Source organism: Glandiceps talaboti, chromosome 5, assembly GCF_964340395.1.
Source record: "Glandiceps talaboti chromosome 5, keGlaTala1.1, whole genome shotgun sequence".
Lineage (NCBI taxonomy): Eukaryota > Metazoa > Hemichordata > Enteropneusta > Spengelidae > Glandiceps > Glandiceps talaboti.
The window spans coordinates 17,697,501-17,721,086 of record NC_135553.1 but is presented as its reverse complement, the minus strand read 5'-3'; the positions used below and the strand labels follow the sequence as shown (position 1 = coordinate 17,721,086).

The 23,586-nt window shown below is 37.4% G+C and overlaps 2 protein-coding genes across 2 annotated transcripts in view; both read left to right on the top strand.

The window, feature by feature from the left end:
• The first annotated feature begins 629 nt into the window (after positions 1-629).
• On the top strand, positions 630-11,277 carry LOC144435619 (cytochrome P450 1A1-like). The gene is made up of 10 exons (XM_078124212.1): positions 630-772; positions 3,352-3,522; positions 3,806-3,979; positions 4,750-4,843; positions 5,331-5,486; positions 8,105-8,325; positions 8,740-8,859; positions 9,245-9,484; positions 10,178-10,276; positions 10,452-11,277. Exons 2-10 carry the CDS (start codon positions 3,357-3,359, stop codon positions 10,697-10,699), a joined length of 1,518 nt encoding a protein of 505 aa, XP_077980338.1. The 5' UTR covers positions 630-772; positions 3,352-3,356; the 3' UTR covers positions 10,700-11,277.
• A 3,539-nt stretch (positions 11,278-14,816) lies between these two features.
• LOC144435431 (cytochrome P450 1A1-like) overlaps positions 14,817-23,586 on the top strand; it is a 16,742-nt gene continuing 7,972 nt past the window's right edge. The window contains exons 1-4 of the mRNA XM_078124027.1: positions 14,817-15,173; positions 16,333-16,573; positions 22,808-22,978; positions 23,250-23,423. Coding sequence (XP_077980153.1) covers positions 14,817-15,173; positions 16,333-16,573; positions 22,808-22,978; positions 23,250-23,423 — 943 coding nt within the window. The remainder of the gene's footprint in view (positions 15,174-16,332; positions 16,574-22,807; positions 22,979-23,249; positions 23,424-23,586) is intronic.

Sequence of the window (23,586 nt, the reverse complement as noted above, 5' to 3'; positions counted from 1 at the left end):
ACTCTCGTACGGGATCGTTTAGGTCCAAGTCGGGAATTAGTCACAACTGAGAAGAGATTTCGGCTTGCCAGAATCACCTACCCGAGTGATCTTAAGTATACTTCGAATACAGTGTAATTTACACAACAACTAAAAATAGAAAATCACACCATAAGATCATGCCATCATAAAAGTTATAAATTATATACTTTTCTCTAACCAATCATGTGATTTTCAGTAACATCTACTATGGGTCTACTTCTGACCTATGGCCTACAATGCCGAAATGTAGAATTTATTCCCATAATTCCGAAATACGATATTTTGGATCGTAACAATAACACATCAATTCCACAATTGTGTTACAACGCCATTGTGCCATTTTTGAAATTCGAGGACTAAAAGATTTTTTGTTATCTTTTCATTTAAATATATCTAGATACTAACAATAGTAGGCAAATTTCAATCAAAATACAAAGTAGCAAAGAAGGGGTGTGTACAATGTAAGAATATGTATTGTCTTCATGCATCAGTTGGTAAGCATTTTTGGCCTACGACAATTTATTTCCCGACAATCCGCCAGCCTCCCCCCACCCCGGAAATCACATGCTTCACCCCTTAGTATTACTCATAATCTACCATGACGTCATTCTATTTGTACACGTGAGTTCTTATCACGAAACCACTAGATATCGGGGCTTAAAGTTTAAAGTTCGGATTGGAGACCACCACCGCTATTCAGTCTATTCGCATGCGAGGCACACTGAGGTGACAACAGGCAACGCCAAACAAGGTATGTTAGTAAACTATCTACAGCATACCGTTTTATAGTGTAGTCAGAGCACAGAACGTTAACGTTATATTGAGGTTCAAACCTGAGGTCAGCATGTTCGCTGCTGTGAATTATAACGATTGGTCATAGCCGTAAAAAGTCATAGATTTCATTCAGCCTTTCCATTGTATATGTTAGTTGTTACACATTTATCTAATACTCACAGACACTTGTTTCCCGAGATACGTTTGAGAATACTTTAAGAATCGATAATATTGAGATACTTGGCAAATAGTATATGAAAGGGGTAAAATAACAAGGTTTCTAGGATCGCACACCACGAAATATATAAGCAAGGCTTGCAACAGAATACTCGGGCTTCGCGATACGTAACACCGAGCGTCGCAGTAACACGTCAACGAATGGTTAGCCCTATGTGACAGTACAGGAATATTGAAGAGATTTCGGCTTGCCAGAATCACTTACCCGAGTGCTCCTGGATGTTTTAATTCTCATACAATCGAATTGACTCAACGACTAAAAATAGAAAATCACACCATAAGGTCATGCCATCATAAAAGTTATTTATATACTTTTCTTCAACCAATCATGTGAATTTCAGTTACATCATTTTTGCCCAGATTCGTCATCGCCAGTCTACTTCTGACCTATGGCCTACAATGCCGAAATGTAGAATTTATTCCCATAATTCCGAAATACGATATTTTGGATCGTAACAAATGTGATTGGGTTAATCGTGTTTATGGAGATGGGCGCTATCGGTTCTATTGGAATTTCTATCGCTCCTAAAGGGGTAAAACATAGGAGTCTTTGAAGTTCTTGTATAATAGGTAGATACAAGATTGTCTTCTATATTTCGCCATGCATAGCGTCATCAGGAATCGGTTGATGTCTTTGATCCTAAAAACCTGTGTTACCCCCAAGTATGTCAATATTATCGATATCTTACTGTATTCAGGAATATATCTCGGTAAACAGGTGTCTGTGGTAATATTACATACTACTGCCTTCACCAATAACATAGGAATGTTTACTTCAGGATTACAGCAAAAGTAGACCACTATAGTACATGTACTACTGTAGTGGGCTGATGTTCAGACAACAAATGCTATGGCATGTAACAAAAGTCGTTCATTTAAATATCTCGTGAATAGCACCGTGAATATATGACGTCATGCTTTTCAGTTCAGTTGCCCGAGTTGTTTGAACTGCTTGAACTGTATGTTGCTAGTTGACGTCAGTGTTTATCTTTTTTCTATGGAATAACAGGCTAAACACATTTGTGAATGCGTATGCTATTTACTTAGTGGAAGGGGTCAGTTTGACCACAGTCTACAAATTACAATACTAATATGCTAGATAGTACAGTCTAAAACATAGACGTTTGAAACTGTAAAGTGTTATATCATAGACCCTCCACTTGGTTATATAAATAGTAAACTATACAACCTCAAATCATTCTCTCAGTTCGCTCACGATTGTGCGTTTTAAAGGTGATAACCTTAGACTATAAAATCACTAAATGAAGAATTTACAACTACAGTTTCATAAATGTCTAAGAATGGCGTCCCAAATTCTGAATTCCACGAGTAAAATGCCGTTGCTGCTAAGGTACCGGTCAGTTTCTCCAGCCGGGGGAGGGCTGGATTCTTAAATCGGTCCAACAGAAAGTCACTTACCCCCCCCCCCCCATCCCATCTGTAAAACCAAACAGGCTGACCCCCCCCCCCCCATCACTTAATTCTAAAACATGATGATTCCTCCCCCCCCCCCAACCAATATATAATATTTACATGTTAGTTGAATGCATGAGTGACCTCTTGGGGTAAGGGAGTCCTTTGGGTTTTCCCCTGGCAGATCTGGAGTTTTCTGCTTCTGTTAAGGCAATTTTTAGGTTATTCGCAGCCTTTGAGGTAATATTTCCAAGCTTCGAAAAGCTAACCTAAATGTAAGTTTTAATTAGTTTTAAATGAGTTTCCTATGCCATAGAACTTTAGGTGGTCATACCTCGTGTATAATAGAAACTGGAATCTGATGAGATGTGGTGATTTGTAGTGTCAATAACATGCAGTGTCCAAAATAGAAAGTGTATTAATCCCTTCCAACAAGTTAATACTGACGAGTAGAACAATTTAAATTAACTTTTTTTATAAATTATCTATGAACATTACCATTACGAAACCTTCAAGTTCACTTTTTCTCCAAAGTGCATTATAAGTGAAGCATTGATTGTGAAACAGTCAAGCATTTACATGACATGTGCTGTAACTAGTGTGGTAGCTAGGTAATACATGTATATGTATATGTATAGTTATGTTTGAACTAATAAGTAATATTAAAGAATTCATGTACGAAACAGGGACAAGAACAAGTATTTACATGTACCACATTTCAGACAAGGCTATATGCCATTGTAGAAAGTTTTTTTTCTTCCATCACAAGGTCATTGAAAGATAAAATTATAACGAGTACTAGAATTATTTAGACAATCTTCAGAAAATGTAGAAGTCGACAAAACCATGTCCAAGTAAGAATCATCAACCACTTCACGTTATACTTGTTTTATCATTGTTTTCCAGCCAAAATGATTTCTGCAATCACAAGCCACCTCTTTAATATACTATCAAATCCGACATATGCTCTATTAATACTGCTTGGTCTGTTGGTATGTCATCTCCTATATGGAATGATCAAACCCGCTGGTTTTCCCCCTGGACCAATCGGATGGCCTGGTATAGGCAGTGCAATGTGTAAGTTTTCAGTATTTATCTGTCAGCATCCATACATTTGAAAACCATGCATTTGAAAACCGCTATAGAGTTGCATAATAGACAATTCTTAACGTTGTCACCACTTATGTCATAGTCATTAGAATAACGTGTTTGTCTTATTTTTATATGTAATAAGCTCATTATCCATATTGTGAGGGCGCTATGTTACAGCAAAAACACAATAGGGTTTCAAAATGGGGCCTTGAGAGATGGACCATAAATCGTTTTTACTGACGTTTATTCCTTCTTTGACTATTTGCAGTGCTTGCCAAAGACCCGCATACCAATATGACGAAACTGTCTGAAAAGTATGGCGATATATTCACTCTGAACATTGGACTTGCTCACTGTGTTGTGCTAAATAACATCAAGTTGGTCAGAGAATCACTTGTCGCTAAACAGAACGACTTTGCTGGACGACCCTATATATATTCATGTAAGTATCACACGAACCTCTTGTAATTTCTAAAAGAACCCCTTTCAACAGTATCTGAAGTATCGCAGATAACCGGGTATGATTAATATCTCATATCATTGCACCGAGACATTCTTAAAGTGTAGGTGCATTTCTTAATAATGTTTAGAAGACCCAGACAAATCATACTCATCAACTATATGCATCATGCTGATTGAGAAGCTTGACCACTGAGACAATACAAAATTGGAGGCTTCACACCTCTTGAAACATGACCCACACAATGCCGACACCAGTTGTTGGAAAAAAGAAAGAACCGTGTTTCTGGGGATGTTTGGATAAACAATTGTTTATTACCTGATTTTCAAATTATTGATATACAGTTCTTTGTAAATGCTGTTTTGGGTTTTAAAAAATACTGAGTTTCAAAACTCCTTGGTTATGATTGGTCTTGATATTGTTAGGGATGTTTCGATAATGTACTATTTGATACAAGATGATGTGACCCGCATATTATTACAAGTGTGATTTTTGTTCAAAAAGTTTACTTGTTGTCAAATAGGTTTGATAGTTTCTAATGATATTCCCAGGGTTGTCTAGATGATGAAATTAATCAATACAAGATTATGTAATCGATGTTATCATATGTAATTTAGATGTGGAAATGTTATTTTTCATAATCTAAGACCGTAAAGCTTGGATCAACCTTTGGACACAAAGTAGTCTAATATATATTCAGCTGTAGTATTATGTCATTAGTGTTAATTGTCTAATGGGAATCTCTATTTTAGTGGATATTACTTCCGAAGGCGGGAAAGACATAGCCGCTGCCGACTTCACTCCTGCATGGAAATATCACAGGAAATTAGTACACCAAGCAATAAGGCAAGTTTTTAAATCAACTTTACAAAAAGACTCGTTTAAGGGGAATCTTTATTTTAGAATGCAAAAATTCTGAAGGCGAGAAAGACATGGTAGCTGCCGATTTCACTCCTGCATGGAAATATCACAGGAAATTAGTACACCAAGCAATAAGGCAAGTTTTTAAATCATATGTAAAATAACAGGTGATACAGATTACCTCTTTGAGAGTCGCTGCATTTTCTATAAACAAACAAACAAACAAACAAACAATTTTGATAATGCATATATATCCTCATGTCCATCGGAAAATTCTATTTGAAGTTTTACCGAGCATTCTTTATCATTCCATCATGAATGTAAATCAACACGAAAACTGTCAATCTAGTATTGATATGAAATATGGTCGTTTCAAACCATTACTTTTAATTGAAAATTCTAGTAATTGCGTCTTTTTCGGTTTGTAATTAACGTGTTTAATAATTCTTTTTTGTATGTTTTACAACTCCAGAAATTATGCCAGTGGAGATCGATTAGAGAGAACTATAAGTGAGGATGCTCTTCCACAATTGATGAAGACTATCGAAGCTGGAGAACCCTTCAATCCGGCCCCAGTGATATTTACAATGATTGCCAATGTCATTTGTAACTTGTCCTTTGGCAAACGGTAGGTATGCTATGTCTTACGTCATACACATTGATAAGTCATCATTGCATGTATGAAAATCGTAATCTTTACTCCATCTTAACATTTAATTTAGCTACTTATAATAACAACTTTAACTAGATATGTAAATTAATAGTGTATATTTATATTTCAGTTACCATAGTAACTAATAAAATAAACCTTCAAAACGTAATGAGAATGAAGATTGCAGGTGTTTGTGTATTATCATTATATCAAGTGCATCGGTCTCACGTTATGAATAAGCCTGTTGTACACATTGGGCTATGAGCATTTGGGCAATTCTAGCATCTTAGGGACCGGTCAGTTTCTTCGGCCTGGGGGGGAGGGGGTCCGGTGGATTGGTAGGGGGGGTCACCCTGTTTTTGAAATTGGCAGTAGGGGGGGGTCATGCTGTTTTGAAAATTGTGGATGGGGGGGGGGGGTCATTGTGATGGAAGAAAAAAATCCTTTCTACAATGGCATATAGCCTTGTCTGAAATGTGGTACATGTCAATATTTGTTCTTGTCCCTTTTTCTTACATGAATTCTTTAATATTACTTATTAGTTCAAACATAACTATACATATACATATACATGTATTACCTAGCTACCACACTAGTTACAGAACATGTCATGTAAATGCTGGGCTGTTTCACAATCAATGCTTCACTTATATTGCAGTTTGGGGCAAAAGTGAACGTGTGACTTGAAGGTTTCGTAATGGCAATTTTCATAGATAGTTTATAAATGAAGTTAATCTAAATTGTTCTACTCGTCATGTTATTGACACTACAAATCACCGCATCTCATCAGATTCCAGTTTCTAATATACACTAGGTATGACCACCTAAAGTTCTCTAACATACCGGTGACGTTATTATACATATATTAATGCCCCTATACTGATGTTACATGTCTATTTTATGTGATATAGGAAACTCATTTAAAACGTACATTTAGATTAGCTTTTCGAAGCTTGGAAATATTACCTCAAAGGTTATGAATAACCTAAACAATGCCTTAGTATCTCAAGCAAAAAACTCCATATCTGCCAGGGGGAAAACCCCAAGGACTTCCTCACCTCCAGAGGTCACTCATGCATTCAACCAACAATCAGATGCACCAACAACCTTTTTACTGTCATAATGGTATTAAACTTTTCTTAAATATTTTCACCCTATTCTAATTTGAGATGATATTGTCTTTTCAAGATGTGAAATGTTTGCCAAGATAGTCTAAAATTGCCTTAAATCTCCCCTACCAATGATACTACCATTAGATGTGCTGACCTTTACTACATGTATATAATGATGCCATTTAACTTTTTAAGAACATATTTCAACTCTTAGTGTAAGTTATAAAGAATAGTTTCTGATACTTGCTGTCTTGTAAAGCGTGGATTAAGTTATTGCTTGAAGGGTCTAAATAGCTTAAATATTGGCTATAAGAGTAAAAATCCTTCAGGGCTTCTAGAGGGAGACCCCCTCAGACCCCCCCCCCCCCCGCATGAGGTGGACATATCCCAGTCTCAAGCTCTTCCCCTCTTACTGTCAAGATGCTATCAAAGTATATTTCAAAAGTATTTCAACCCTATGTAGTTGTTTTTTACATGTTGGTGTTGTCTTGTAAGGCTTGAAAATTATTGTCTGAAAGGGTCTGAATAGTCACAAAATTGACTTTTCAGGGAAAAAACCTCCAGGGCTTCTAGGGGGAGACCCCCTAGGACCCCCCCCCCCCCCCATGAGGTGTACACATCCCAATCTCAAGATCTCCCCCCTACCTCTTACTGTCAAGATCCTATCAAACTATATTTCAAAAATATTTCAACCTTATGTAGTTGCTTTTTACATGTTGGTGCTGTCTTGTAAATCTTGGAAATGATTTTCTAAAAATGTATGAATAGTCTCAAAATTGACTTTTCAGAGTTAAATATCTCCTGGGCTTCTAGGGGGAGACCCCCTAGGACCCCCCCATGACAGCTGTACATATTCCCTTCTCAAGCTTTCCCCCTACCTTTCACTGTCAAGATGCTATTAAACTCCTTTTAAAATATATTTACCCTGTGTAGTCAATAATTATAATTATGATAGTGCTAACCCGGGATTTTATAAAGTAGATGCAAGACAGTCAAGCAGTCCACACTGAGTCACGATCAAAAATACCTGTCACCCATGCGAATATCATATATGGGGGGGGTCATCATGTTTTAGAATTAAGTGATAGGGGGGGGGGGGGGGGGTCAGCCTGTTTTGGGTTTTACAGATAGGGGGGGGGGGGTCAGTGACTTTTTGTCAGCCCGATTTAAGAATCCACCGCCCCCCCCCCCCAGGCTGGAGAAACTGACCGGTCCCTTACCACAAAACGCCGTTTTTGATTTTGAATTTTTTAACGCATATGCTGAGCAACGCAGAAGCAGTCACTCTAAATGTGACGTAAACTCATATATCAACAAAGCCATACTAAAAACATCGATGAAAAGTCCATTGATTGGTCTTTTATTACTTCACAAAATGTTAATACCAACCATAAATTCAAATATTGATATTTAGCCTACTTATCCATAGATGATACCAATAACTTCACCTTTCCCATGTATAATCTCTATATCTTTAACAAGGTATGCCATAGACGACCCTGAATTGAAAATGATAATGGATATATTCAATGAATTCATCGAAGTGTTTTCTAGTGGTGGTTTGTTGGCCGATCTCGTTCCATTGCTTCGTTACATTCCATTGACCAGTGGAGAGAAACAGTTCAGAGAAGTACTTGGCAAATTTCTGAATCTCATCCAGGAGAAGATTGATGATCACAAGGAAACATTTGACCAATATAAAGGTATGTATTACTTTCTATTTGTTATTTGTTGTTCATTTATGATCGTACGTATTTCCTCAATTGCGACAACACTAAGACTTATAGACAATGGAATAGTTAGGGCTGTGTAAGTAGATAAAAATGTAGCTAGGTGGGTACATTGTAGACAGACAGACAGACAGACAGACAGGCAGACAGACAGACAGACAGATACAGACAGACAGACAGACAAACAGACAGACAGACAGACAGACAGACAGACAGACAGACAAGCAGAAAAAAAGACAGACAAGTACGTAGGAACCTATAGAACTAAGAACGGTTCGAAGAAACCCTTTTTATTTCGTACACCTAATTAGGAAAACTGTGACATCAGTTCATTGCTCTAGTGATCGAATCATATGTATTTTATACTTTGTTGGTGATTACTGATAGACAACCATCGTGACCTGATAGACGATCTTCTTCAATCTAAGCATGAAGCAGAAGGAACTGAAAAAGCTGGATTAATTACAGATGTACATATCAGACAGACCATAGCTGACGTATTTGGAGGTAAAGCTGGAGTATAGAATGATGTCTTTGAAAGTATGTGAAACGATATGCAAAAGGGATAGCACATCGCAGTAACTTAACTTTACGTAAAAACCTTGGATTGATTTGTCAGTCAAAGCTGAATATAGCATGAAGCTTTTTCCAAAGTATGCTTTGGTTGGGTAGAACACTTTGCGGACATGAAACATGTTGCCTATATTGGCAATGATTATAGCAAAAAACCTAACGTTTCATGTGGTTAAAGTGGTCCACACTCATATAATATGTTTATGTCGGTAAAACGCAGACGTTAGCCGTTGGCAGAATCGCACAATAGAAAGATACCCGCATCACAAAAATCTCTTGGTCATATTTTGTGAATCTCGTGTATTTCTTTATTTCACAGCTGGACTAGATACCACTGTTCACTCTCTAAACTGGTGTGTTGCCTATCTAATGAATTACCCGGATGTACAGGCTAAAGTGCACGATGAGATTGACAACGCTATTGGTCGAGATCGCCCTTGCCAACTTTCAGACAGGTTAAGACTGCCATACTGTGAAGCTGTCATACACGAAGCCATGCGAATCCGTACTGTGGTCCCAATGGGAGTACCACATGCAACAACATGCGATGCATCTGTTGGTCAGTAATATTGTGCACAGTGTTTATAAGCAATAAAAACTCGCCTTGGCTAAGAACGTTTAAGACAGGTGTATCAACACAATGTATATAATGACATATTTCACAATTCTAGTAAATACCGTATTTTTGGAAAGTTAAAATTGTACATAGCCCATTGCATTGCTTTGTTCTTTTATGTCCTCACTTATTCCTTTATTTTCATCTCATATCATGCTTCTTCGATGATCTCATATCTACGTATATTAGTACTGTATGTGGTTCATCTAATTCGTTGAAATTCAAACTCTCCTACTACCCAGGCGAGCATGGACTCACATAAATCTTGTAACTCACAATTTCAAACATTTCGAAGTTTCATTGATATTCCTTTCCATTAGTACCCATAACACCAAAGTAAAACATTTTCCGTTTGTACCACAGTCGTTTAAAGCATCCATATCAAGTGTAAAAATATACTGTTCCATTTGCTAATTGACCATATTAGGAAGACCACATACTAGATAGGCTTGTAAATAAACCAATTGAAACAGTATACTTTTACACTTGATATGAATGTTATAAACGAGTGTAGCACATAGGAAGGAATTGTTTTACTTCAGTGTGTAATACTCGTTGTAGTAACCACAATGTTTACGTATGGTCATATTCTTGACGGGTGAACATCTAAATGACCATGAATATAATCACTTTTAGGTGGATATTATCTTCCACGAGGTACATGGATAATGGTTAACCAATGGAAGATTCATATGACAGAGAAAGAATGGAAAGATCCTGAAGAATTTAGACCAGGTATATTTCAATATTAGCATGTATTTAGAGTGGTCTTAGTTTAAGTCACTGCACACAAGTCATACGCAATCATACATACACACGAATATATATATATATTGTATATATACCATTATATTCGGAAAATTCTTGGGTTTTTTTAAATATACATGAATATTTTTTCTTCCTCTCACAGAACGGTTTCTGACCCAAGATGGTACCTTGATCCCAAAGGCTGAAAGTTACATACCATTCTCGGCTGGTAGAAGAGTATGTGTCGGTGAAGCTCTGGCCAAAAATGAGATGTTCCTTATGTTTGTCAACATTTTCCAGAACACCATTTTTACTGTACCCCCAGGAAGTAACCCACCATCCCTAAAGCCAAATTACGAGGCGGGAGCGATTCGAGTATTTCCATACAAAGCAGTCGCTAGAAAGCGTTGAGAAGAGAACACGGAATGAAAGTCTTGAACTTGACACCCTACTGTAAGCTGTGTACAAACAACACGTCCAGTATTACTACTCTTTTAGTCAACTGACGAATCGCATAGTTAGATTAAATATACTCACTTTATTAGGAAATAGCAGTGAATAAATCATACGAAAAATTAGAACTGGTTGATTTGATTTTATATGTAAATTTATGACAAACATTGTATCACAATATATTGGCTCAAATAATAATAGTATTGAATGCAATTCAGTGGGATTACATGTGTAGAAAAATGAATAATCGCCCACGTTTCGCAGATTCACATAAATATAATTGTTACCTAATCGATATGTAAATAAAGCCTGTAGGTGGTGTTACTCAGCATTTTTCAAATTTCAATGAGTTTTATAATGACACAAATGTTACCAACATTTGATAAAATGATAATATGTGTGGAAAGACATTCGCCTTCATTCTTGTCTTCGTTGTCCCATCCACACGCTACATGGAAATATGTTTTCTGTTATAAATTAGATGATGATGCAGCTGATATTTCATAAAGTTCATTACTTTCTGTCAATTTGTAGGGCGGGCAAATATTGAATAAAACGGTTAGCAACCAATGTAACACATTATATGTATACATGTGTTTCTTCATGTACGAGATGAATGAAATTAAGAATAAATAGTGGTATGATCTTAGAAGAAGTGAGCACTAATATAACTAGTATTAAAATATTGTTAAAATTATTCTTAAGGCGTATTGTTTTAGATGTATCTCCAAGTCGACTTGATGCAATCTTTAATCACTTGCCTTTGACAACCAGCATTGTCCATCTTCAAACGGTAATAGTGAAGTGAATCTTTATGCAACCAGATATAAATAAATAGAACAAAGTTGAATATAAACTCAAGTATTACAAACCTACAATTCAAAACAAACAAAATATAACAAAAGAATACTAAATTATATCTGGTTTGGACTGTGGAAATAGTCCCAACGGACTAATCGAGTCCACAGCCCACAATTATTACTGCAAGTAGATGACAAGTTAAGACCGGTACAACATGTTTCTATTTTAGTCATGTAGATGTCTTACGATTCGTGTTAACCGAATTCATCCATTTCAAATCTGAATTCATGAATTGAATTTGTACTGTGTACAAAAGTCGGTGTTAGAAATGTAACATTAACGATCAATTCGGTGATCTTATGATGGGTGTTGCTTGCATACTATATGACGTATTTGCATAATTGATTACATCCCTTTGACAACAAGTATATGCATTGTCCATCTTCAAACGGTAATAGTAGATGACAAGTCAAGACTGGTACAGCATGTTTGTATTTTAGTCATGTAGATGTCTTACGATTCGTGTTAACCGAATTCGTCCATTTCAAATCTAAATTCGTGACTTTGATTTGTACTGTGTACAAAAGTCGGTGTTAGAAATGTAACATTAACGATCAATTCGGTGATCTTATGATGGGTGTTGCTTGCATACTATATTATGACGTATTAGCATAATTGATTACATTTACAAATCGAATTATGTACATCAGTTATGCTAACCTCACATGATTTAAATACTCATTATATGGCAGATAGATATACGACGATATGTAACGTGACGTGTCAATACATGACGTCACGTGACGGACTTGATGTGATGTATGATAGATATATGCATTATATCGCCTAGTATCTACTGCCACTGTGCAATTCTATAGATACATTCTTTGTAACAAGTAGGCCTTAAGTCTTGTTTATGCTATGGTTATTGTGGCTTTCATATTACTGACTAATTTGCATAATTAATGATAGTTTCCAGCAATGAGGAGATATATTCCTCATGGTAGCCTGGAATTCCATCTAAGTGTAATAACACACATCATTCCAACTTTTGGCATATTTACATATAATTAGCTTTATGATATCGATATTCATAAATATATGCTCAGACCTTCATCTCACTTAAATTTTAAATCGATTATAAGACATTTATACCCAATATGTTTGATTGAAGTGACTTGCCACGTTGAAAGTGAAAGAGTGGAGTTAAGTTTAACTCTACCAAACAACGAAGTTTATCCCGGCCGCTCCAGTTTCCTCCTGCCATGACACTGAACACATCACATCAGGATCAGCCATCATCACTTTGCCTTCTCAGGGCATAAGTTTATAAAAGAATAGATCTCTGGGCACAGCAGGTTGATCATGTATCTATACCAAGGATCACAGACATATCTTTCACACAGGTTTATATTCAAAGCACGGACAAACATAATCAGGACAGCAGACAACTGAGCATATGTACTCATTCAACTCATTTCCCGTAAACGTGGAGAGCTACTCTGCTCTCTTACAAGTGTTCTCCAATTTATTGTCAATAAAGTCCAAATTTACATAATGAATAACTAATAAACACCATACAAGAGCTAAGAGAGGGAGTTGTGATGTCCTTTGACCACTCCAAACAAATATGATCAATAAGAATACTGTGTGAAATGTATACTGTTTTCTTTACTGGCTTTAAGGTACTCATGGTGGCATCATCAGTGCATATCATGACCCTGAGTACAGTTTACTGACCCCTCAATCAGAGTACATGTAGGGCATAATATGACCAAGTATGGAATTAACTAGAACACGAATATGTCATCGGTAACAAATATATCAATATGTGTGATAACTTTAACATTACAGCCTGCTTATTGAATCCTTGTTCCATCAACAAGAAAACTACTCTAGTTCATGATCTCATCATCTCTCGCAATCTTGACATTTTGATGCTAACTGAGGCCTGGCTATGTGGTGATTGCCGTGATGCTCCGGTCATAGCCGAGATCTTGCCTCCTGCTTATAAAATACAAGAGAAGTCGAGGCACGGTCGTGGTGGAGGTACAACCATTATATACAAGGATAGTATTGGTGTTTCAAGGAGAAATGAAACACCTACACTTGCTAAATCCTTCGAAGCTTTGTCTGTTGAGCTACGTATAATATCAGATTGTGTCATGGTGCATACCATTTATCGTCCACCTCCATCCAAAACGAATGTAAGTTCTTTTGCGATGTTTATGGAGGAATTTGAATCCTTTCTTCATGATATTCAGTTCAGCCGATTCATTCTATGTGGTGATTTGAATAGTCATCTGGATGACCCATCATCCTCAGAGGGTAAGCATTTCCTGGATCTCCTTAATTCATTCGATCTCATCCAGCTGGTCAATAGTGCAACACATCGCAAAGGCCATACACTGGACGTGATCATTGCTCGTTCTATCGATGCTGACCTGTTAGCCAATGTACAGCCAGTAGACATGTGTTTTCCTGATCACTATCCAGTATTCTTCGTCATCAATATATCCAGACCAACTAGAGTAAGTGACAAAGAAATATCGTATCATCAGATTCGAAAAATAAAACTTGATAACCTGTCAGCCGACATTGACCGATTTGTCTCAGAGACAGCTTCTATTGACGACCTTGATCACCTTGTGTCTGAATACACAATGTCCATGAAGAGCATTGTTGACAAACATGCCCCAGTGAAGACCCGTGTTATCACACATAAAACTGAGGCTCCATGATATAATGATGACATCCGGGTTGAGAAGCAAGCACGGAGATGATATGAAAAGTTGTGGAGAGATTATGGTCTTACGATACACCGTCAGATGTTTGTGAATGAGCGAGACAAGGTGAACTCTGTGATTGATGATGCGAAAATGGAATTCTACACAGGCATATGATTGCGGACAGTACATCTGATTCGAGACGTCTGTTTCGCGCCGTATCAAATTTATTAGGTTCGGATACTCGTGCTGATCCCTTATCGGATATAACTCTGTCTGAGAAGGTTGAAGCCTTTGCTAAATTCTTTTTGGATAAAATTGTGAAAATTCAGCTTGAATTCCCGGCAATCGACACTGATGTTATCACTGCCCCCTGAGAGTTGCGGTGCTGATTTGGACAATAAATGGGGCAATTTTGAGCCGGCTACGGCTGATGAGGTGCCCAAACAAGTCGAGTGTTATGGATCTACTGCCCACTAAATTGGCCTGCATTTCTTCACTGCTCCCTGTTTTTCTCAACCCCTTACATTATTAATCTTTCATTGTCAATGGGGAAATTTCCCGATCGACTGAAACTGGCAATGGTAACCCCAATTCTAAAGAAAGCATCATTGGATCAGGATGTTTTAAACAATTATCGACCAGTGTCAAACTTAGCATTTATATCTAAGATTATAGAGAAAGTCGTCTCGAATATCAATAATTTGTATGTACCTCGTCAATCTGCGTATAAGAAATATCATAGTACTGAGACAGCTCTACTTCGACTACAAAATGATATTGCTTGTGCCATTGGTCAACAGAAAGTTGGTTTGCTTGTCATGCTTGATTTGGCAACAGCGTTTGATACTGTTAGTCATGATCTTTTGTTACACAAACTTCATTCAATTGGCATTACTGGAAAGGTATTATCATGGTTTACTTCCTATCTCTCAAACCGTGATCAAGGTGTAGTTCTCAATGGTGCTGTGTCAGCTACCAAAAAATTGGAATGTGGGGTCCCCAAGGGAGTGTACTCGGTCCCATTTTATTTAATTTATACACATCATCATTAGCTGAAATGCTCGCTGATCGCAGTGTTTCGTATCAATCGTATGCGGATGACACCGGGATTTACATCTCGTTCAAGGTTGATGACTCTGCACCCGCCATTGCTCAGATATCTGATTGTATTAGGGGAGTGAAGTGTTGGATGCTGAGTCACCGTTTGAAGATGAATGACAGTAAGATGGAGGTCATCTGCTTTGGTACGAGTCATTCCCTTTCTCATCTCGGGCGTGTGAATGTTGCAATCGGCGGCTCCCTCGTGAATTTGGCGCCGGTAGTTAAAAATCTTGGTATTCTAGATAGCCAATTGACGATGGAGCGGCATGTGACATCCACATGCAAGAGTGCATACTTTCATTTACGAAATATAGCTAGCATTTGTAAATTTCTTCCACGTTTGTCATTTGAAAGGCTCATTCACACTTTGATTTTTTCTAAGTTAGACTATTGTAATGTACTGTTTCTTGGGCTTCCTTTGTGTTTACTATCATGGAAACTACAGCTAGTTCAAAATAGCACGGCTTGCCTATTGTCTGCCTGCCGCAAGTATGATCATATATCTCCTGTTTTGAGATCACTTCACTGGCTCCCAATAGAGTGTAGAATTGAATTCAAAGTTTTACTACTAGTTTTTAAGGCACTTCATGGTCTTGCGCCTATGTACATTGTTGATCTTTTAACACCCAGAAATACTATGCGTCATCTTCGTTCTTCAAATTCGGGCTTGCTTGAGGTGCCGTTTACGAGGTCATCTTTCATCTACAAACGGGCCTTCAGCCATGTTGCTCTGCGGTTATGAAACGATTTAGCGGCTGGGATTAGAATGTGTAATACCATTGATTCTTTTAAGAAAAGTTTTAAAACACATCTTTTCCGCAAAGCTTTTAATGAACTGTCTTTTAAGATGTATGAAGTGTTGTTTTAGTATCAAGTGCTTTTTCTTTTTTTAGATTTGTGAACTGTTTAGAGCATTCTATAGATATTATTATTATTATTATTATTCCATACCTTTTTCAGGAAGTCCAATCTTTGCCACCATCAGTTAAGAAATATGATGTACACATTCACCTGCGACATCTTCATTTTCAAGTGGGGTATGATAGTTCGCACAAAATGGGCATTCCAAAGCCTACAACTCATACTCTGTTTGCTAAAGTCCTTCAGCACGAGATCAACAACACCAGTCAAAGTATTTATCATAGAGGGGCTACCTTTGCTCATCAATGTGGTGCAACACTAGAGATGATCCAGCTTCAAGGTGACTGGTCATCTTTGGCAGCGCTAGTCTACCTCACTCGTCCACAAGGTCAATGAACCCAGGTGGCCCAAGATGGCATCACATGGGCTTCAAATTTTACCACATAGTTAATAGTCACAGAGACTATTGTAAATTTGTTACTACACTTGGTCAATGACAACTACCTTTACACCTACCTCCCTCTGTACTTGCTCCCCTCGAGGAAATTGTTCTTGGTGACTGGGTGTTGGGAAGCTTACCTTAACCTAACCAGGTGTTTACTGCAACACTGTGTTTTTGTGTTTTATTCTAGTTAGTGTTTGGGGTTTTGCATTGTTAGTGTCCTAATTCTCATCTGTTTACAGCGATACATCTAATAGAACATTATAGGACATATGCACTTTGTTATGGTTAACGTATGCACCTAATTATATTGAATTTGAAGTATACGTTCCAAAGATATAGAATTACTAATAACCATTGATTGTGCAAATGACTAATTAATGGTCATTGGATGTTTACCAAACTTTAATTAGTTCTTGCCAGTAGCATATGGAAGATGTGTGGCAAAGTTCATCATGTTCAGACAGACAAATAGACAGACAGACAGACAGACAGACAGACAGACAGACAGACAGACAGACAGACAGACAGACAGACAGACAGACAGACAGACAGACAGACAGACAGACAGACAGACAGACAGACAGACAGACAGACAGACAAAAATAACACTCCCATACGGGAGGTAAAAATGGACATAGGTACATGCATACAAACAAGACCATGCCCATAACAACTGCCAAATAACGGTATAGATTGCAAAGATAAACAATATAGGGATGGCTAGGCAAGTGGATAAACACCCAAAACGAGAATGCCCATATGCCTAGCAACAAGACCAAGCTCATAGCATCAGTGAAACGGTGATATGTATTGCAAAAATGACAACATCTTTGGCAAGTGGATAAACCTTCAAAACATTGATGTAACTGACTCAGAAATGAAGATGCTACCAATACTAACAGTAACTTTATGGTGTACATAAAACATTTTTAAACAGATTTAAACTGGGCATAAGAGCAGAGTCTTTAGATTTTCATTCCTACGCACAATAATTGTTAGAATGCAACAGAACAGATGGAATTAGTTATGTTTGAAGTATGTACCACATTTTATTGAATTTGAAGAGTGCATTTGTGAGTATAGTCTAATTATTAATTATGCAAATAAGTCGTTGAAACTAAAAACTACATCACCAAGCTTATCAGAACATTAGCGATTAGCTGAATTTGAATTTAAAGTATGAAGTTTGAAATTTGAAAACATGGTCTTATTACTGAAGATCATTAATTATGCGATTGAGTCATTAAAACTAAAAGCTATATCACAAAGCTTTGTAGAAGTTATGCACCATGTTATGGTTGATATAGGTAGCAAGTTATATTGAATTTGAGAAGTGCTTTCTTAACATTTAGCCTAATTATCATTAATATCATTAGTTATGCAAATGACTCCATTAAATAAAAAGCGACATCAACAAGCTTTCGCCCCTTCTAATGTTTGAAGTATGTGCCAAGTTATATCGAATTTGAATTGTGCATTACATTATAGCCGAATTATTTGAATTATGCAAAGGAGTCATTAAAACTACAAGCTATATTATCAAACTTTATATGACACATGCACGTTGTTATCATCAATGCATGTCCCGAATTATATCAAATTTAAATCATACATTCTCAAGATATAGCCTAATTACCGAAAACAATTAATTATATAAATAGCTCATTAATAATAATGGTATGTTTACCAAAACTGAACTGGTTCTAGTCTTTACCATGAATAATACAAGCACCAAATTTCATTCGAATTGGGCCACTCTTTTTTGGAAAAAACTATCACACACACACACACATACACATTCCATCGCTAATATATAATCTTCCTCACGGAAGGTAATAACACATCAATTCTATAGTTGTGTTACAACGCCATTGGTTCCATATTTAAAAATCGCGGACTAAGAGAATGCTTTCATTTGTTTTTTTAATATATCGAGATAGTAACAATAGTACGTAAATTTGAATCAAAATACAAAGTAGCAAAAGAAGGGGTGGGTACGGGAGGGAGGGGGTTTCGCTCAATGCTAAAAGAGTGATAATCTGGTAATCCTGTTATTTAACATGTAATGTTAAATAACAATACCCTCTCCTGGTCAAGAAGTGTTTATTCAGAAACCCGTGAACGTTTACGTTCTTTAAAAATTCTAAGCCAGGTCAGCATTCTTAAATTTGATTTGACAGTGTCAGTATTTGCCAACATTTAGTATAAACCTTTGACGAGAGTCTAACATTCAGAGACACATGTACCACAATTCTCTTACCTCATACAATTGAAAAGAAATTGTTGTCTTCACTTGGTCAGCATTTTTCCCCACTTTTTGGCCTACGACAATTTATTTCCCGACAATCTTCAAGCCGTAAATCAAATGCTTTACCCCTTAGTATTACTCATAGACTACCATGACGTAATTCTATTTGTACACTTAAGTTCTTATCACGTGACTACCGAATACAGCCTCTATCCAACGTGTATTCGCATACGAGGCACACTGAGGTGACAACGGGCATCGCCAAACAAGGTATGTTAGTATACTATCTACAGCTTACTGCTTTATAGTGTAGTCAGAGCACAGAACTTAGTATTGAGGTTCAACCTGACCTTACGTGAGGTCAGTATGCGTATGTTCACTGCTGTAAATTATAACGGTCGGTCATAGCCATAAAGCTACGCGTCATAGATTTCATTCAGCCCTTCCATGTTCCTTGTGTGTTACACCATTGAGATACTTGGCCAATAATATATGAAACGGGTATAAAATAACAAGGTTTCTAGGATCGCACACCGCGTAAATATAAACAAGGCTTGCAACAGAACACTCGGGCTTCGCGATACGTAACACCGAGCCCGTCGCAGTGACACGTCAACGAATTGTTAACCCTGTGTGACAGTACAGGGATATTCGAGTACAATTATGCAGTAGATATCGGTACATACAAAGGAACAATTTTAGCCATGCGAAGCTCCGAGGACTGTATGAGTCTATCACAGAACGACACGCGACACCATGAACTTTCAACCGGCTGTGCTGTGCAAACATTTCGTTTTACTCTGCAAACATTACGTAACCCAAGCCTTACCCATGCAAACGACCTTGCCTTCAATCATTAATGTGATTGCGCACTCGTGTTTATGGAGAGGGTCCCTATCGGTTCCGTTGAAACCGCTATCGGTCCTAAGGGACCGGCCAGTTTCTCCAGCCGGGGGTGGATTTTGCCAATGGGCCCGACAAAGAGTCACTATCCACCTCTTATGAGGGGTCCAAGGGGTCTCCCCTAGAAGCTCTACGGGATTTTTGAATCTTAAAGTTCATTTTTAGGCTATTCAGATACTTTCAGGCAGTAATTTCCAAGACAACCCCAACATGTAAAAAGCAACTTCATAGGGTTGAAATATATTTTTTAATTAAGTTTAATAGCGTCTTGATAGTAAGAGTTAGGGGGGGGAGAGCTTGTGACTGTGATAAATTATGTCCACTTCTTGTGTGAGGGGGCTCTAAGGGTTCTCCCCATAACAGTTCTTTGGGTTGTCTTACTCTTGCAATTGAAGCCCATTTTTACCACGACACTTTCAGACAATAATTTCCAAGTTTTACAAGACAGCACCATCAAGTATCAGAAACTAGTATTTATAACTTACATACTTACATAGAGTTGAAATATGTTCTTAATCATTATAGTAAAAGTCAGCGCATCTAATAGTAGTATCATTGGTAAGGGGCATTTTGAGTTTTAAGGCAATTTTTTGACTATCTTCTCAAATTAGCATATGGTGAGAGAGGTTTAATACCATTATGACATTTTAAACGTTGGTGCGTCTGATTGTTGGTTGAGTGCATGAGTGACCTCTGGGGGTGAGGGAGTCCTAGGGGTCTCCCCTATACTAGCAGACCCGGGGGATTTTTTGTTCTATTAAGGCAATTTTTAGGTTATTCATAGCCTTTGAGGTAATATTTCAAGGCTTCGAAAGTTTTCGAAGCGAAAGTTAATGTAAGTTTTAAATGAGTTTTCCATGTCACGTAAAAAATGGGCACGTAACATTGGTATAGTGGCATTAATATTACATGTATAGTAAAGTCACTGGTATGTAAGAGAACTGTAGGTGGTCACACCTAGTGTATCCCGCTTATAAATAGAAACTGGAATCTGATGAGATGTGGTGATTTGTAGTGTCGATGACATGTTGTGTCCAAAATAGAAAGTACATCTACTCTTCATATTTAAGAGTAGAACAATTTAGATTAACTTTTTGTATAAACTATCTCTGAAGATTACCATTACGAAACCTTCAAGTTAACTTTTGCCCCAAAGTGCAATCTAAGTGAAGCATTGATTGTGAAACAGTCAAGCATTTACATGACATATGTATATGTAGAGTTATGTTTGAACTCTTACGTGAATTAATATTAAATAATTCATGTAAGAAACATGATAAATACATACATGTACCAGTCAGTTCAGTCAAGGCTTTATGTCAGTAGAAAAGGATTTTGTTCACAATCAAAAACACAATGACACCCCCCCCCCCCATCCACAATTTTCAAAACAGCATGACCCCTCCCCCTACTGCCAATTTCAAAAACAGGGTGACCCCCGCCTCCCAATCCACCCCCCCCCCCCTACCCGCGACCGAAGAGACTGACCAGTCCCTAAAGGGGGGTAAAGCATAGCAATCTTTGAAGGTCTTTTATAATAGGTAGATATAAAATTGTCTTCATCACTTTGCAAAGCATGACGTCAGGAATCGGTTGATGTCTTTGATCCTAGAAACCCGTGCTACCCCAAGTATCTCAATATTATCGATATCTTATTGTATTCAGGAATATATCTCGGTAAACAAGTGCCTGTGGTAATACTACATACTGCTGTCTTCACCAATAAAAGGGGAATGTTTACTTCATGATTACAGCAAAAGTAGACCACTATTGTACATGTACTACTGTAGTGGGCTGATGTTCAGACAAGAAATGCTATAGTCTTGCTGCTAGACATTCGGGCTTTCTTTCGATACTATAAGCGAACGAAGTTCGCAGTGAGGGCTTCCCGAACATGGATGTTCCATCCTCGATATCGATGTTCGGTCGTGTGTCGCATTGTATCAGAAGAACATCCGAGGTCTAGCAGATAGACTACAAATGCTATGGATGGCATGTAACAAAAGTCGTTCATTTAAATATCTCGTGAATACCACCGTGAATGACCTTGCACTCTTTGACATATTTTCCAGTCCCTTTATATTAAAGTGTTATAATTTGGTTCGTAACATTTCCTTCTATTGGGAGAGGGGCCAATAATGTATACTTCTGCCATTCCAAGAGAAATTCGAAAAATCAGGACACTTTCGACAGATTTTATAATTATGTTATTTGCGAACTCATTTCAGTCAATGTATACAATATGACTATATGACGTCATGCTTTTCAGTTCAGTTGCCCGAGTTGTTTGAACTGACTACTTACGTTGCTAGTTGACGTCAGTGTTTATTTATTTCCCTCGAATAATAGGCTAAACACATTTGTGATTGCGGATGCTATTTACTTGGTGGAAAGGGGTCAATTTACCCACAGTCTACAATACTAATATGCTAGATAGTTCATGCAGTCTAAAACTTACAATGTAGTCGTGTGAAACTGTAAAATGTAAATAGTAAACTAAAAAAATCCAAATCAATCTCACAGTTCGTTCACGATTGTGCGTTTTAAAGGTGATGTGACACAAAAACACTTAAATGAAGAATTTACAACTACAGTTTGATAAATGTCTGTGAATGGCGTCCCAAATTCTGAATTCCACGAGTAAAAATGCCGCTGATGCTTAGTACCAAAGGAGTACGTTAAAGGGATGTAAGTTCATCAAACAGGTTCATTAATGCATGTCTACACCCACACGACGTAATCCTAACGTAAAGACAATCCTAATTAGACTAATTCAACTCATCATGCGTTTAGTGAATGATGCAAGGTCATTGAAATATAAAATTATAACAGGTACTAGAATTATTTTAAGAAAGTTTAAGAAAGTTAATGTAGAAGTCGCCAAAAATATGTCCATTGTGTTGGTTTACTGACAGTCAAGCACTAATCGTCAATCGCTTCACAGTTTGATAACGTCATTTCTTTTTTCTTTTTTCCAGCCAAAATGATTTCTGCAATCATAGGCCACCTCTTTAGTATACTATCAAATCCGACATATGTTCTATTGTTATTGCTTGGTCTGCTGGTATGTCACCTCCTCTATGGAATGATCAAACCCGCTGGTTTTCCCCCTGGACCAATCGGATGGCCTGTTATAGGCAGTGCAATGTGTAAGTTTTCAAGTTTTTATCTGTCAGCATCCATACATTTGAAAACCACTATAGAGTTGCATAATAGACAATTCTTTGAACGTTGTCACCATTTCTCTCGTATTCATTAGAATAATGTGTTTGTCTTATTTTCCATATGTAATGCATTCATCATCCGTACTGTGAGGGCGCTCTGTCACAGAAGAATACAATAGGATTTCAAAATGGGGCCTGAAGAGATGGACTATAAATCGTTTTTACTGACGTCTATTCCTTCTTTGACTATTTGCAGTGATCGCTAAAGACCCGCATACCAAGTTGACGAAACTGTCTGAAAAGTATGGCGATATATTCACTCTGAACATTGGACTTACTCACTGTGTTGTGCTAAATAACATTAAGTTGGTCAGAGAATCACTTGTCGCTAAACAGAATGACTTTGCTGGACGACCCTATATCTATTCATGTAAGTCTCACACGAACCTCTTGTAATTTGTAAAAGAACCCTTTCCAACGTGTTCCATGCAGGTTTACATGTATTATTAAGTTGGTATTGGAAATTATCGTGTATGATTAACATCTCATATCATTACACCGAGACATTCTTAAAGTGTAGGTGCATTAGACCC